Here is a 14,569-nt window from a genome sequence, read left to right on the forward strand (position 1 = left end):
AGTGATCCTTGCTCCAAGGCTTGGTCTTTATCTACTACAACATGTATGCCTAAAGTTAATTAATTAATCAATTTGTTTGTTTATTTATTTTTAGTGAGGCAGTTGGGGTTAAGTGACTTGCCCAGGGTCACACAGCTAGTAAGTGTTAAGTGTCTGAGGCCAGATTTAAACTCAGGTCCTCCTGAATCCAAGGCTGGTGCTCTATCCACTGAGCCACCTAGCTGCCTCAAATTAATTTATTTTTAATGAAAAAACTGAAATTTTACACACACACACACACACACCCCCATACATACAAACACATAGATACATATGTGTGTGTGTGTGTGTGTGTAATAGTTTGCATTTTAAATATAAAAATGTGCTTCCCTGTTGCTGGTAGAAGGAACAAGGAAGCATTATTTATATATAAAAGTAAAGAACAGAAGTGGATAAAGCACCGGCCCTGGATTCAGGAGGACTTGAGTTCAAATCTGTCCTCAGAAATTTGACACTTACTAGCTGTGTGACCCTGGTCAAGTCACTTAACTCTCATTGTGGAGGTGGGGGGGGGTGGGAGAGAGAAAGAAAGAAAGGAAGGAAGGAAGGAAGGAAGGAAGGAAGGAAGGAAGGAAGAAAGAACATGGAAAACAAAAATGAAACTCAAAGTTGTATAACTATAATGGTCAAAATTGGCCCCAAAAAGCAGATAAGAAAGTATACCTTTCTCCTCATCCTTTCAGGTGTGAGAAATTATGGGTGTAAAACATTACACATAATATCATATATAAAAACAAAAGACATCAATATATCTTAAAGTTATATATATGCATTTTCTTAAATACTGAAATTTAAATTAAAATTTAGTTTCTAGCCTCAGGTATGCCACTAATTAGCGATGTGATCTTGTGTAAATCATTAAACCTTTCTATCTAGGTTTTTTCATAAGTAAACTGAGAAAATTACAGTTGACTGCCAGGCCTAACTTTTCTTTCTTCTCTGTTAAAGTCCTTGAAGATGCCTTGAATGATTTTATACCCTAAAGAGTATGTCCTTTTAAAAAGAGTCATCAGGGTTAAGCAAGTAATCCTTGACTAGCCAATGGCTAAAAGCTCTCTAATTGAATTAAGGAGAACTGAATACTTCATAAAAAGGTAAAAAAGTGAAAATGCTTCTTCCCTTCTCCAAGCCTAAAGTCCTAACCACTCTACTACCTAGCTTTCTGTATCCTCATATAGATGAGAAAATTTAATCCTTAGAGAGCTTTAAATGATTTGCCCAATTTAATTCAATGAACATTTATTGGATGTATACTATGTTCAACTCTGCCCTAAAGTAATAATGATGAATGATCACAATAAATGCTTGATTTATGGCAGTGAACTGAACGATCACATTTCATAAATACTCGGAAAAGAAGTTGAATGTTAAAACATAGGTTACAAACTAGTGTCATTTACTACTGCATTTCCTGAGCCTAGCCTATTCCATTGATCTACCACTCTATTTTTTAGCCAGTACCAGATAGTTTTGATGACTGCCGCTTTATAGTAAAGCTCCAGGTTTGGTACCGCTAACCCACCTTCCTGTGAATTTTTTTTCATTATTTCCCTGGATATTCTTGATTTTTTGTTTTTCCAGATGAATTTTGTTATTATTTTTTCTAGCTGTATAAAATAATTTTTAGGTAGTCTGATTGGTATGGCACTGAATAAGTAAATTAATTTAGGCAGTATTGTCATTTTTACTATATTAGCTCTGCCTATCCATGAGCAATTGATATCTTTCCAATTATTTAGATCTGATTTGATTTGTGTGAAGAGTGCCAGCTTCTGGGATAGGAACTCAGTATTTGACAAAAACTGCTGGGAAAACTGGAAGATAGTATGGCAAAAATTAGGCATAGACCAACATCTTACACCTTATACTAAAATAAGGCCAAAATGGATACATGATTTAGACATAAGAGGTGATACCATAGGTAAATTAGGAGAGAAAGGAATAGTGTACCTATCAGATCTTTGGAAAGGAAAACAGTTTTTGACCAAACAAGAGATAGAGTATATTATAAAATGCAAAATGGATGATTTTGATTATATTAAATTAAAAAATTTTTGTACAAACAGAAGCAATGCATCCAAAATTAGAAGGGAGGCAGAAAGCTGGGAAACAATTTTTGAGGCCAGTACTTCTGATAAAGGCCTCATCTCTAAAATATATAGGGAATTAAATCAAATTTATAAGAATCCAAGTCATTCCCCAATTGAGAAATGGTCAAAGGATATGAACAGGCAGTTTTCTGATGAAGAAACCAAAGCTATCTATTCCCATATGAAAAAATGCTCTAAATCTCTAATGATTAGAGAGATGCAAATTAAAACAACTCTGAGGTACCACCTGACACCTATCAGATAGGCTAAAATGACAAAAAAGGAAGATAATAAATGTTGGAGAAGCTGTGGGAAAATTGGAACACTAATGCATTGTTGGTGGAGCTGTGAACTGATCCAACCATTCTGGAGAGCAATTTGGAATTATGCCCAAAGGGCGATAAAGCTGTGCATACCCTGTGACCCAGCAATTCCACTTTTAGGTCTTTTTCCCAAAGAAATCATGGAAGGGGGAAAGGGACCCACATGTACAAAAATATTTATAGCTGCTCTTTACGTGGTAGCAAGGAATTGGAAGTTGAGGGGGTGCCCATCAATTGGGGAATGGCTGGACAAGTTGTGGTATACGAATACAATGGAATACTATTGTGCTGTAAGAAATGATGAGCAGGAGGAGTTCAGAGAAACCTGGAGGGTCTTACGTGAGCTGATGATGAGTGAGATGAGCAGAACCAGAAGTACATTGTACACAGTATCATCAACATTGAGTGTTGACCTACTGTGATGGACTATATTCTTCTCACCAATGCAATGGTACAGAAGAGTTCCAGGGAACTCATGATAGCAGAGGATCTCCAAATCCAAGAAAAAAAAAAAAGAACTGTGGAGTATAGATGCTGATTGAACCATACTATTTCTTTTGTTTTGGGTGCTGTTGTTTTTTTTTTTTCTATTTTGAGGTTTTGCATCACTGTTCTGATTTTTTCTCTTGTAACAGGATTAATGCAGAAATAGGATTAATGTTATTATGCGTATATATATATATATATGTGTGTGTGTATATATATATATAGATGTATATGTATATAGATATATAGATATAACCTATATCAGATTACCTGCTGTCTAGGGGAGGGGGAAGGGAGGGGAGGGAGGGAGAAAAATCTGAAATTGTAAAGCTAGTATAAACAAAAGTTGAGAACTATCTTTACATGTAACGGAAAAAATAAAATACCTTATATGTAAAAAAAAAAACATAGGTTACAAACATAGTAGAAGTGTAAGGAAAATTTAGTGAGCCATTAACTAAAATTTTAATCAAATTAAAGCAGGTAGAAACTCATTTTTGAAACAAATGAAAAAGAAACCTATAACTACTTATGATAAACATGACTAGTTTAGCATGCAATTTACTTACTTGTCATCATGTTCATAAATGTTCAGGCCCAAAGCATCAACACCTAGCCATAATTCAGTTCCTTTTTTATTCTTTATTTCAAAATAGTTGACACCATACATTTCCAGATCTTGAGCAATCTTCAGATATTCCATCATTGAATCTTCCCTGTTGAGATAATGTTAAATTATAACAGATTTACTCTAGAGCAAATTGAATATACAGTACCCAAAATAAAAATGCAAAAGTCTTTGTTGCTAAGATTTGGTACTAATTTTTTTTTAATTTAAAATTTTTTTTAAATTTAAAATTTAGTACTAATTTTTTAAATTTGCTTAAAATTTAAGCAAATTACACTTTATGAAGATCTGATACAATGGCAAATTTCATAAAATCAAAATACTTTAAGTAGAGGAAATAAATTTTCAAAATTGAAATACCTTAACATCCCTCTGTGCTCTTCATGCCAGTTTTGTATTCTTTCTTCCCATTGTTCTTTTGTCAGTTTGTGCTGTTCCAACACTCTATTAACAAGAAAATTCTATGAAAGCATACATCAAAAATCATTCAACTTGGGGCAGCTAGGTGTCACAGTGGATAAAGCACCGGCCCTGGATTCAGGAGGACCTAAGTTCAAATTCGGCCTCAGACACTTGAAACTTACTAGCTGTGTGACCCTGAGCAAGTCACTTAACCCTCACTGTCCCACAAAAAGAAAGAAAGAAAGAAAAATCATTCAACTACTATGAATTTATGTTCATATATGTTTTAAAGATATTATCCAAGAGGTAGTTAATTATGACCCCTTCCCACCTTCCACCATTTTACATGTTAATAAATTGAACAACCAAAAAGTAATATGCATTCCTCCCCATCATTATTTTTTTTTAAAAAGGCAAAGCAATACATACTCAAATTTACAACTCCTGGGTCCTAGTTCTTTCCTTAGCTTACTGAACCACATGTACTTCCTAAAATTTAACACTAAATTATAATAGTTAATGAATTTCTCATTTAAAAACTCATGTACAAACATCATAATTTATTCCGTTTGGAAGGAGAGGGTAAATGATAGCAAGTTCTCCCAAAAAAAAGTTTTATTTGGTGACTCCCATTTCCTAAACCATTGTTAGCAAATACAGTAGAATTTCAAATTGCAAGGTAAAAAACATTTTAGGGGGCGGCTAGGTGGCGCAGTGGATAAAGCACCGGCCCTGGAGTCAGGAGTACCTGAGTTCAAATCCGGCCTCAGACACTTAACACTTACTAGCTGTGTGACCCTGGGCAAGTCACTTAACCCCAATTGCCTCACTAAAAAACAAAAACAAAACAAAAACATTTTAGACAACCCCTACATTTACCAGCATACCACAGGTTATTACCAACAATAAAAGACCTGTTCTTGAGAAGTGGCATAAAAAAATAACACAGGCCACTTATGACCAGGCAGGTTATACACGTTCAAAGAATGAACATCAGATGGTCCCAAAGACAATACAGGATAAATATGGGTAAGAATCAAAGGGTGAAAAATGTCATGATCTTCAACCACATGGAAGGGACACATAGACCTATAAGGTAAAATATTTAACCAAGTCAAGTAGTACTAAATCTAAGTTTTAATAATTACAATAGTTCAAGAACGGAAAGCTTTTTGCCTGTTATACAAATTTTAAAGCCCATTTAATATCTTCTTAAAGATTAGGAAGTTTACAAAGATGGAAATTCTAAAGTTATTATGTAAGACACTGTATACCATTATAGGAGAGAGAAAGATTTAGGGAGTTTTCAATTGAGTCACAGAGAATAGTAATTAAATAAATGACCAAGTTTCTGAATAAAGTTCTAAATAACAGAGATTATTCTTAAAATTATGAACTGAAAATCTTCAGTGACAGTTTAATTTATAGCTATAAAATTATCACTTTAAAATAGAAATTAAATGATTCCCAAAGAAGATAAAGATCAGTCATTGTTAATATGAAGAGTACTCTCTGCAGATGGTCAGATCTATACTAATTAACAGCACTTCCGAGTCCCCCACTTAAACACCAAAATTTTCCATCTAGTGCTGCCAAATTATTATTTACAAAATCCAATTGTGAAACAATATACATTGATTATCTGGGGAGAAAGACATTAAGTAATTATGATATAGACTATCTTACTCCATAGAGCAACCTGGTCATGATGTCACTAATACTTAAGGTTTAAAACATTAAAAAGAGATGACAGCATAAAGGCATCCATCAGTAACATACAAAATGACCATAACATTGAAAATGGAAAGAAAACAAAAACCACTGAAACAAAATGCTATATAATTATGATGAAGCATGGTCCTTGGATATATTTACAAGTGAAGGTAAGGGGCAGCTAGGTTGTGCAGTAGATAAAGCACTGGCCCTGGATTCAGGAGGATCTGAATTCAAATCCAATCTCAGACACTTGACACTTACTAGCTGTGTGATCCTGCCCAAGTCACTTAACTCTCACTGCCCTCCCCCCCACCCAAAATGAAGGTAAGATAAAAAACAAGACATTAATAACAATTTAAAATAAAATTTGAAAAGCATTTTTCACTTACCGTTGAGGTAGGAGTCTGTCATTAGCCAGGTAGCCTGATTTATGAATTTCCTTATTATGATCCCCATATTTAGATTGGACAGCATAGGAAGCCAAAAGAACAGCAGTTTCAGGGGGGCAATATATTTCATCATTTAAGATTGCTTCTTTAACTTGTAAGAAGAAGAGTCTCTGTGTTATTTCTTGAATTAGTTCCTCAGACACATCTTCTGGAAAGAATTTAGCTCGAAATTTGAACTGCAGAGGATTTTCTTTTCTTACATCTTGCTGTGTTACCTTAAATAGTAGTTTTGAATATTATCATTAGCAGAAATCTTACACTATGATCTAAACCTCTATTTGAGTATATTTAAGGGAAAGAATTCTGAAACAGCATAGAATTCTTGGAGCTATACTTAGAACTGTCAAATAGCCTTAACTAAACACAACTAAATTTCATATTCTTTTGGTCAGCTTATTTTAAAGATTAATTTACTTGTGATCAAAATCTTTTATTCTTCTCACTTTAAAAAATTAACTTAAAATCAATTTAAAAATATTATTTTGGGGGCAGCTAGGTGGCGCAGTGGATAGAGCACCAGCCCTGGAGTCAGGAGTACCTGAGTTCAAATCCGGCCTCAGACACTTAACACTTACTAGCTGTGTGACCCTGGGCAAGTCACTTAACCCCAATTGCCTCACTAAAAAAAAATAATTAAAAAAAAAGATTATTTTGGCAAAAAGGGGTTTTTGGGGGTTTTTAAAAAGTGATTTGGGTATATTCAAGACAGTGATTTTAATGCAACTACTTATAACAATTTAATTTAAATAAAGGTTTCAATCCCTAAAATAATCTCTTTAAATGGAGAAAATAATATATAGTTATATATAGTAAAAAAAATTTCCAATTACCATATGCATTTAGATATTTTGATTATATTCCCTATATAAATAACTCTCCAAATCTATATTAGTTCCAGTCAGGTCTCCAATTTCTAAATGCCTCCTAGACATGACCATTTTGATGTACAACTCACATCTGAAACTAAACTCATCATCTAATTACCATGCCCAACATACCTATCCTCCCAACTTGCCTATTTCTGTTAATGGTACCATGGTTCCTCCTAAATACTCAGGATGGATATATTAGAGTCCTTTTAATCTCCCTTCCTCCTCATATGCTATGTCTAATCAGTTGCTGAATCATGTGGATTATGCCAGTAGTACCTTTTGCATCCACCCCTTCCACTCATATTGCCACAATGCAGGACACTAACACGCATCATATTTCTTCCATATCACTGACTGAAATTCTTCTCTCCCTTCAAGGTCCAGCAAAGGTAAAAATTCCTTTATGAAGATGATTTCCCACCTAATAGTGTCAACTAAAATTGATGCCTCCCTCCTCAAATTTTATTAGAATACACTGTTCAGAGTTCTCCCTTGCCCTTATCAATTTATAACTATATCAAACTTTTATGCATATCTTATATCTCCATTAGATAAGAAGCTTCAGGAGGACCAAGACAATAGGATAGTCATTTTATATCTTGGTAACTGCAGCAGCAAAAACAGTGCCTTGCATATGAACTAAACTGAACTGAGAAATGCAGTTATTGTGTCAGTTAATTTCTTGCAAAAGAGTTAGAAGAGAAGTGAAATATAAGGAAATGACTGTGACATTTTTTAAAAAGATATAAATGAAAGGCCCTAAATAAATTTAAGATACACTTGCAAACATAACCAATCCTAGTTAAACATGAGATGGAGACATTACTTTTTAAAAAGACGACTTCTGGAAAAATAATGCAAAGATCAACAAATCAGTGATCTATCTGCCCATCTTACAAATTCCTAATCACTTTTCTCCCTGGTACATTATTGTTGGCCTTACTATTGATTGCCCAAGCAAAGCTTGAATGCTTCTCCTAAATAAATGAACCAGACTATATTCAGGCAAGTCATCTGACCTCTATTTCTGTCAGTTTCTTCAACTTTTTCTGTCCCTCAGTGCACAATTATGTCATATTTAGGTTTTAAACAAGTTTGAGAGGGACAACTATACAGCTTATATATAGACAATAAAGTAATATACCTACACGGGTACTGTTACTCTAAAATACTGACAGCAAATATATAACAGCTAGCATTTATATGGTTCATTAAAGTCTGCCAAGAACTTTACATGTGATCTAGTTTGAACACCACGACAACCCCATGAAGTAGGTGCTATTTTTATATTCATTTTATATATAAGGAAAATAGTGCTGAGAGAGGTGAGAAGTGATCTGCTGAAGGTAGCACAGCTAGAAGGGTTTGAGGCAGGACTCAAAATAGGTCCCCCTGACTCCAAGACACTCTAGGCACTATACCTAGTTTCCTCTATATAATGATCATTATTATTGCATATTACCTTTTTGTTTAGTTTAAGCCAAGTTGAATAGCCTTTACTATCTACATATTGCAGCCCAAAAAACCAGACTTCACGCAGGCCAACTGTTTTCACCACCTTAAAAAAAGAGAAACAGATTAGTTGATCATTCACAGTGGATCTAGATAACACTTTACTTTGAGGGTTCAACACAAATAAGCTTATACTTTCAACCACAAAAAAGGATTGTTCTGTCCTTAGAAATGTACCACAATGCTCAAAATAGAGTGAATATAATTGCTAAGGAAACTGTGATTTGTTGTGTCAAATTTTGTACTGCTTCCTGCAGCTCCATACTCTGAAAAAACCCCTCATGGCATCCACTGAAGTTTCTTCAGGCCTCAGAGAACTTCAGCAACTGTTGGAAGAAGTCTAAATGGATGTGCATTTGCTTGAATTTAAGAATACCTGATATACAGAGTTCTGGAGGCAGAGCCAAGATGGTGGAGGAAAAGACATTAAATGCACAGAGCTCCTGACACAATTACTCCCAAAACAGCAATAAAATAAGCCCTGGAGCAGAAAAATCTACAAAAAGATGGGCTGAGATTATTTTCCATCCAAAAACAGATTAGAGGGGGTCATGCTGGGCTGCAAACAGATTCTAATCCTGCAATTGCGCAGACACAGACCATAGGCACGCTGCACCAGAGGAACTTAGCCCCAAGCCTCCAAATCAGCTGCAACACCTACATCTTCTGGAACTAAACTTATGGTCGGGTGGGAGGGCTGAGGATAAGGAGGGAAGTATGAAAGAAGGGAGGGCAGAGCAGGGGAGGAGGCAGTCAGAAGCAAAACACTTTTAAGGAGGAATAGGGTAAAAGAATATAGAAAATAGAGTAAATATCATGGGAAAGGAATAGGATAGAGGGAAATAGTTATGATGATTGACTATAATAGCAAAACGTATGGTACCTACTTTGCTGGGCTATTGTGAAGAAAATTCTTTGTCAAGTTTAAGGTATATAAAAGTTATGATGAACAGAATGCTATCAGAAAAACCTGGAAAGACCTACATGAACTGAAGCAGACTGAAATGTACTGTATACAAACTAATAGCAATAGTGTAAGATGATCTGCTAGGAAGTATGTGGTTATTTTCAGCAAGGAAATGATCCAATATAACTCTGAAGTACTTATGAAAATTGCAATCCATCTACAGAGAAAGAACTGATGGTATCTGAAAACAAATAGAAATACATTTTTTTTGACAATTCCTTAATCTGAAGTTTTGTTTTTATCTGGTTTATCTCACAACCTAGCCAATGTGGAGATGTTTTCCATGACTACTCATGTATAACATATCGAACTGCTTGAGTTCTTGGGGGTGGGAGATGGGAAGGGAGGGAGGAAGAGAAGTTAGCACACAAAGTTTTAAAAAACTGATGTCAAAATTTGTTTTTACATGTAATTTGGAAAAATAAAATTCTAAACAGAAAAAAAGAGAATACTTTATGCACAACAAATTTGCTAAGAGATAAGAAAGCAATAAAGGCATTAAACACAGTATGAAAATATCCTATATTTTATAAAAAGGATTCATGTCTGCATTCTTGTTGAATGAATTATTGTGGTATATTTAAAAGGCAAGCTATAAGATATAACATGCCACCAATCCACAAATCATATGTTGATGTATATTTTTTAACCAGATCTATTGCTACTGAGTATGTCAGTGTATGGAGGCACTTATTTCAGGGATTCAGTTTTCCCTCCTCATTTTATTTTGTATTTCATAAGCTATTTACATGTGATTGATATGTAGAACATAAGCTCCCTGAGGGTATGAACTTTTTTTCACTTTGGTCTCTATGTGCCCACTGTCTTGCACATAGTAGGCCCTTATGGTTTTTGCTGGATTTAATAAAGAATAGAGAATAGAGTTTTATGAATCAATCAGCCAACAAGTATTTCTTAAGCTCTTACTATTTTAAGGGCTAAAATTCTAGCTAAACTGTCTAAAATATCTAATGAGTGGTTGCCAATAAAATATAAGCTTTAGCAAGAGTTAGACTTTTAAGCATTCATTAAGGAGAAAAAGAATTTGGTAAAGAGAGAAAGAAAGGCCTAGATTCATCTATCTATTAAAGGGAGAACGCATTTCTAGCTCCCTTCTCCACCGGAGTCCTCAGGAAAGAGAGAGTCAAAGTGCCAGCTTCCCCCTTCTTCCTCCCACAAGCAAACATTACTTCCTGACGCCAAAGAAAAGACGCATAGTCTTGCCCTCAGAGTCCTTCTCCTCATGGTGGAGCTTCCCTACAGTAAGTCTCCAGCAGATGGCGACATTCCAATCATTACATTATATGCCAAGCACTGTGCTAGGTAAGGAAAAATAAATACAATAAATGAAACAATCAGAACTATGAAACTATCAGAAGCAACAAGGACATTCTTAAATATATATCAAATATAAATACAAATAAAAGTAGTCAAATGGAAGGTATTTAATGGTGCTATCAACGGAAATAGGCAAGTTTTGAATAGGGGTGAGTTTTGGGGAAATGATGAGTTGTGTTTGGACATGTTAAGTTTAAGACTGCTTCAGAACTTTCAGTTTGAAATGTCCAAAAGGTAACTGGTAATATGAGATGGAAGCTTAGGGGAGAGACAGGTACTGGATAGTATAGATTTGGGAATCATAATCTTAGGAATAAATATTAAGCCAAGGGGAAATGTTATATATATAAAGTTATATAGAGAGAAAAGTAGAGGGCCTAGGAAAGATCCTTGTGGAACATTTACAATTGAGTGGGATGATATGGATGATGAACCAGCAAAGAATAATAACAGAAAGAATAGTTAGGCAGACAGGAAGAGAAGCAGGCGCCAGCAGTGTCACAAAAGCCCAGAGAGGATAAAGTATCCAGGAAGAAAGAACATTTAATGTAGCTGAGAGGCTAACAACGAGGTCTTTAAAAAATAAAGATCATCAGATTTGGAGTATTAGGAGCTCATTAGTAATACTGAAGGAAGCAGTTTTAGTTGAATGATGAGGTAGAAGCCACACTGCAAAGGGGTGAAGATTGAGAACAATGGAAATAAGGGAAGAGATTGCAGACAAGTTTTCCAAGTTTATCAGAGAAATAGGAGATATAAAACAATAGCTTGAAGTAGTGGGTAGGGTCTAGTAAAGACTTTTTTTTTTTAAGGAAGAGAGATACTTGGCCACATCTGAAGCCAGTAAAGAAGAAACCAGTAAAAAAGAGAGATTGATGATTAGAGAGATTAAGGTTATAATCTGCTAGAGAAAACACAAGAGGAAGAGATCAAGTGCACCTATAGAGAGGTTGGCCTTAAGAAGAAATGTCATGGGGCAGCTAGGTGGTGCAGTGGATAAAGCACCAGCCCTGGATTCAGGAGGACCTGAGTTCAAATCCAGCCTCAGACACTTGACACTTACTAGCTGTGTGACCCTGGGCAAGTCACTTAACCCCAACTGCCTCACACACAAAAAAAAAGGTGAAGAAATGTCACCTTACTCTGAGAGACTAAGGGAAAGTCAGAGACAATGGGGAATGATGTCAAGTGGCTTGAGATGAAAAGAGGGGGTTCTTGAAGGGGACATCTGTAAAGTGCTTTACAAGCTTTAAGAAAGAAGTACTATAAAAATGCTAGCTATTGAAGCAGTTAAGTGGCACAGTGTATTAGGGTGTTGGACTTGGGGTCAGGAAGACCTAGATTTGAATCCTGCCTCAGACATTTGCTAGCTGTATGACCACTGGCAAGTCACTTAAACTCTCTGTGCTGTATTTTTCTTATCTTTAAAATGGGGATAATAGTAGTATGTACACCCCAGTGTTGTGAGGCTCAAATGAGATAACATGTAAACTGTTTAGCAAACACTAAGGTACTACATAAATGCTAAATATTATAATTATTATTACCATTTTCTCAGTATAATAGGAGCAAGTTCCTCAGTTGAGACTGAGGGTAGGGAGAGGTAAGGAGGGTTTGAAGAGAGAAAGAAAAGTTCTTGCGGAAAATAAGATAGAGAATTGTTTGCGGGAAAATAAGGATTGCCTTATGGCAGGGAAGGCCCAGTTGAGGATAAATAATATTAATTTATAATGTACCTTATCAGCAAGGCTTTGTGACTTCCTCCAGCTCTGTTCAGCAGTAGATGAGTAGGAGCTGAGGGTTCAGAGATGGTAGGAGTAATCCATGGCTGGGGTTTGCCCCCCCCCCCCCACCAAAAGGGTGGTAATAGGGCAAAGAGGCCAGAAAGGAGAGCAGTTCTGAGATTAACTGGCTAACTGCATGGTCAAGAATAGAGAGGGAAGAAAGTGAAATCAGATCATGGGTAATGGCCTGAAGGAGTACTGAAAGCTAGGGAGCTTGGAGGTTTCAATAAAGGCAAAGAATGTGTTTAGGAAAGGTGCAGGATAGGGAGAAATAGAATAATGGTCAGAGAGAGTAGCATCAAAGTTTTAAATTGGGCAAATGTACTATTTCTGGGTAATGGTGAGATCAAGTATGTAAACATGTGTAGCTGAGGTGGAATGGAAGAGTAGATGATGAAAATTAAGGAGACTGAGAAACTAAATGGTATGGAAGATTGAGAAAGTATTAAGAATGTTAAAATCTCCCAGCATAAGGGCAAGAGTTAGAAAAGAGAGGAAGACAGTGAATTGGACACTGAACTCCTTGAGGAAGGACTGCAAATAACCTCAGGACCAATACAGGATAACCACCACTTTTTGGATTGAATGGAAACTTCAAAAGAAAATAGCTTGCTGAATGATGTTGTCCATGAGAGATAAGGAAGGAAACAAGCATTTATTAAGAACCTACTATTGGGGCAGCTAGGTGGCACAGTGGATAGAACACTGGCCCTGGATTCAGGAGGACCTGAGTTCAAATCTGGTCTCAGACCCTTGACACTTACTAGCTGTGTGACCCTGGGCAAGTCACTTAACCCCATAGCCCCACCAAAAAAAAAAAAAAAAAAAAGGTATAGTATGAAAATTATTTTAATTTCCTATGAAGTAGAATTAAAACTATATTTGTTACACTGTGGAATTCTTATTTAATTCAGTTCTACTATACAGTTAGAATTAAAAGGGCCAGAAGGATGAATGGAGCAGAAAAGTATGCCTCAGATATCAGTTTAACAAAGTGTTGTCTGCTTAATTGTTTTTCTATGTACTAAAAATAAACATACAAAGTTCATTCATAATTTAAAGAAATCCTGCCAAGACTAATGTTTGCCCATAGCTGGAAGTGCTATTTTTAGATTTAAAAACAAAAGGAAACTTTCTAAAGTGTATTTATGTATTTTGCCAAATATTATAGGTGCTCAGTCAACTAAAAAACATTATAGCCAAAGACTTCAAGGTCCCTAGTATATTCATTAAGTTGAATACCAGATGTTTTAAGTCACAAGATAATAAATCAGAGATGCAAGGGCCCCAAAAGATTATTCAGTCCAAAATTTTTACAACATTCTAAATGAAGAAAATAGGTCTCATTGAATTTAATTAAATTACTTAGGGTGATACAGATTAGTAAATGAAAAGGCTAGTATTTAAATCCAGGCCCTCTGATTACACCAAGAACTCTTCCCACTGCACCACCTTGTTTCTAGGTAAGAGTAGACAACCAACCAAACAGTGCTCAAGGTGAATTATCTTGCCTTCCCTTTTGAAATGTTTTCCTTTCTTCAAGGTTCAACCAAACTATTAGCTAATTAACAATCATTCCAATCAGATGTGATCCTTCCTCTGAACATCTATATGACTTTGCTTAGATCCTTTTTTTTTTACACTCATCACATACTGCTTTGCATCGTATTGCTATTTATTTCATTCCCCTATTATACTGTATGTTCTTCAAAGAAGAAACCGTTGAGACAGATCTCACAGTGCTTTATATAATGAACTCATTCTTCAAATTTAATTTCTTTAATGTGTACTGTTCTACATAATTAAGATTAAAAAAAATAAAATAAGGCCAGTCCAAGCGTTCAATGGCTAAAAATATTAATGTTAACAAAAAGATACTCATACTATACAAGGAGTATTATCAGTGATGGGTATAAAATGAGAAGATGGAAAATAGTACCTAAAAACACTTGATATATTTCAT

General features: G+C 35.4%; 1 protein-coding gene across 5 annotated transcripts in view; it reads right to left on the minus strand.

Moving 5' to 3' along the window:
* RDX (radixin) overlaps nt 1-14,569 on the minus strand; it is a 128,582-nt gene that overhangs the window by 63,507 nt on the left and 50,506 nt on the right. For all 5 annotated transcript variants that reach the window (XM_043990901.1, XM_043990900.1, XM_043990904.1 and 2 more), the window contains 4 exons: nt 8,468-8,563; nt 6,074-6,348; nt 3,927-4,010; nt 3,508-3,654 (listed from right to left, as the gene is read on the minus strand). In XM_043990901.1, the coding sequence (XP_043846836.1) occupies nt 3,508-3,654; nt 3,927-4,010; nt 6,074-6,348; nt 8,468-8,563 (602 nt within the window). The remainder of the gene's footprint in view (nt 1-3,507; nt 3,655-3,926; nt 4,011-6,073; nt 6,349-8,467; nt 8,564-14,569) is intronic.

Source organism: Dromiciops gliroides, chromosome 3 (assembly GCF_019393635.1).
Source record: "Dromiciops gliroides isolate mDroGli1 chromosome 3, mDroGli1.pri, whole genome shotgun sequence".
Taxonomy (NCBI): Eukaryota; Metazoa; Chordata; class Mammalia; order Microbiotheria; family Microbiotheriidae; genus Dromiciops; species Dromiciops gliroides.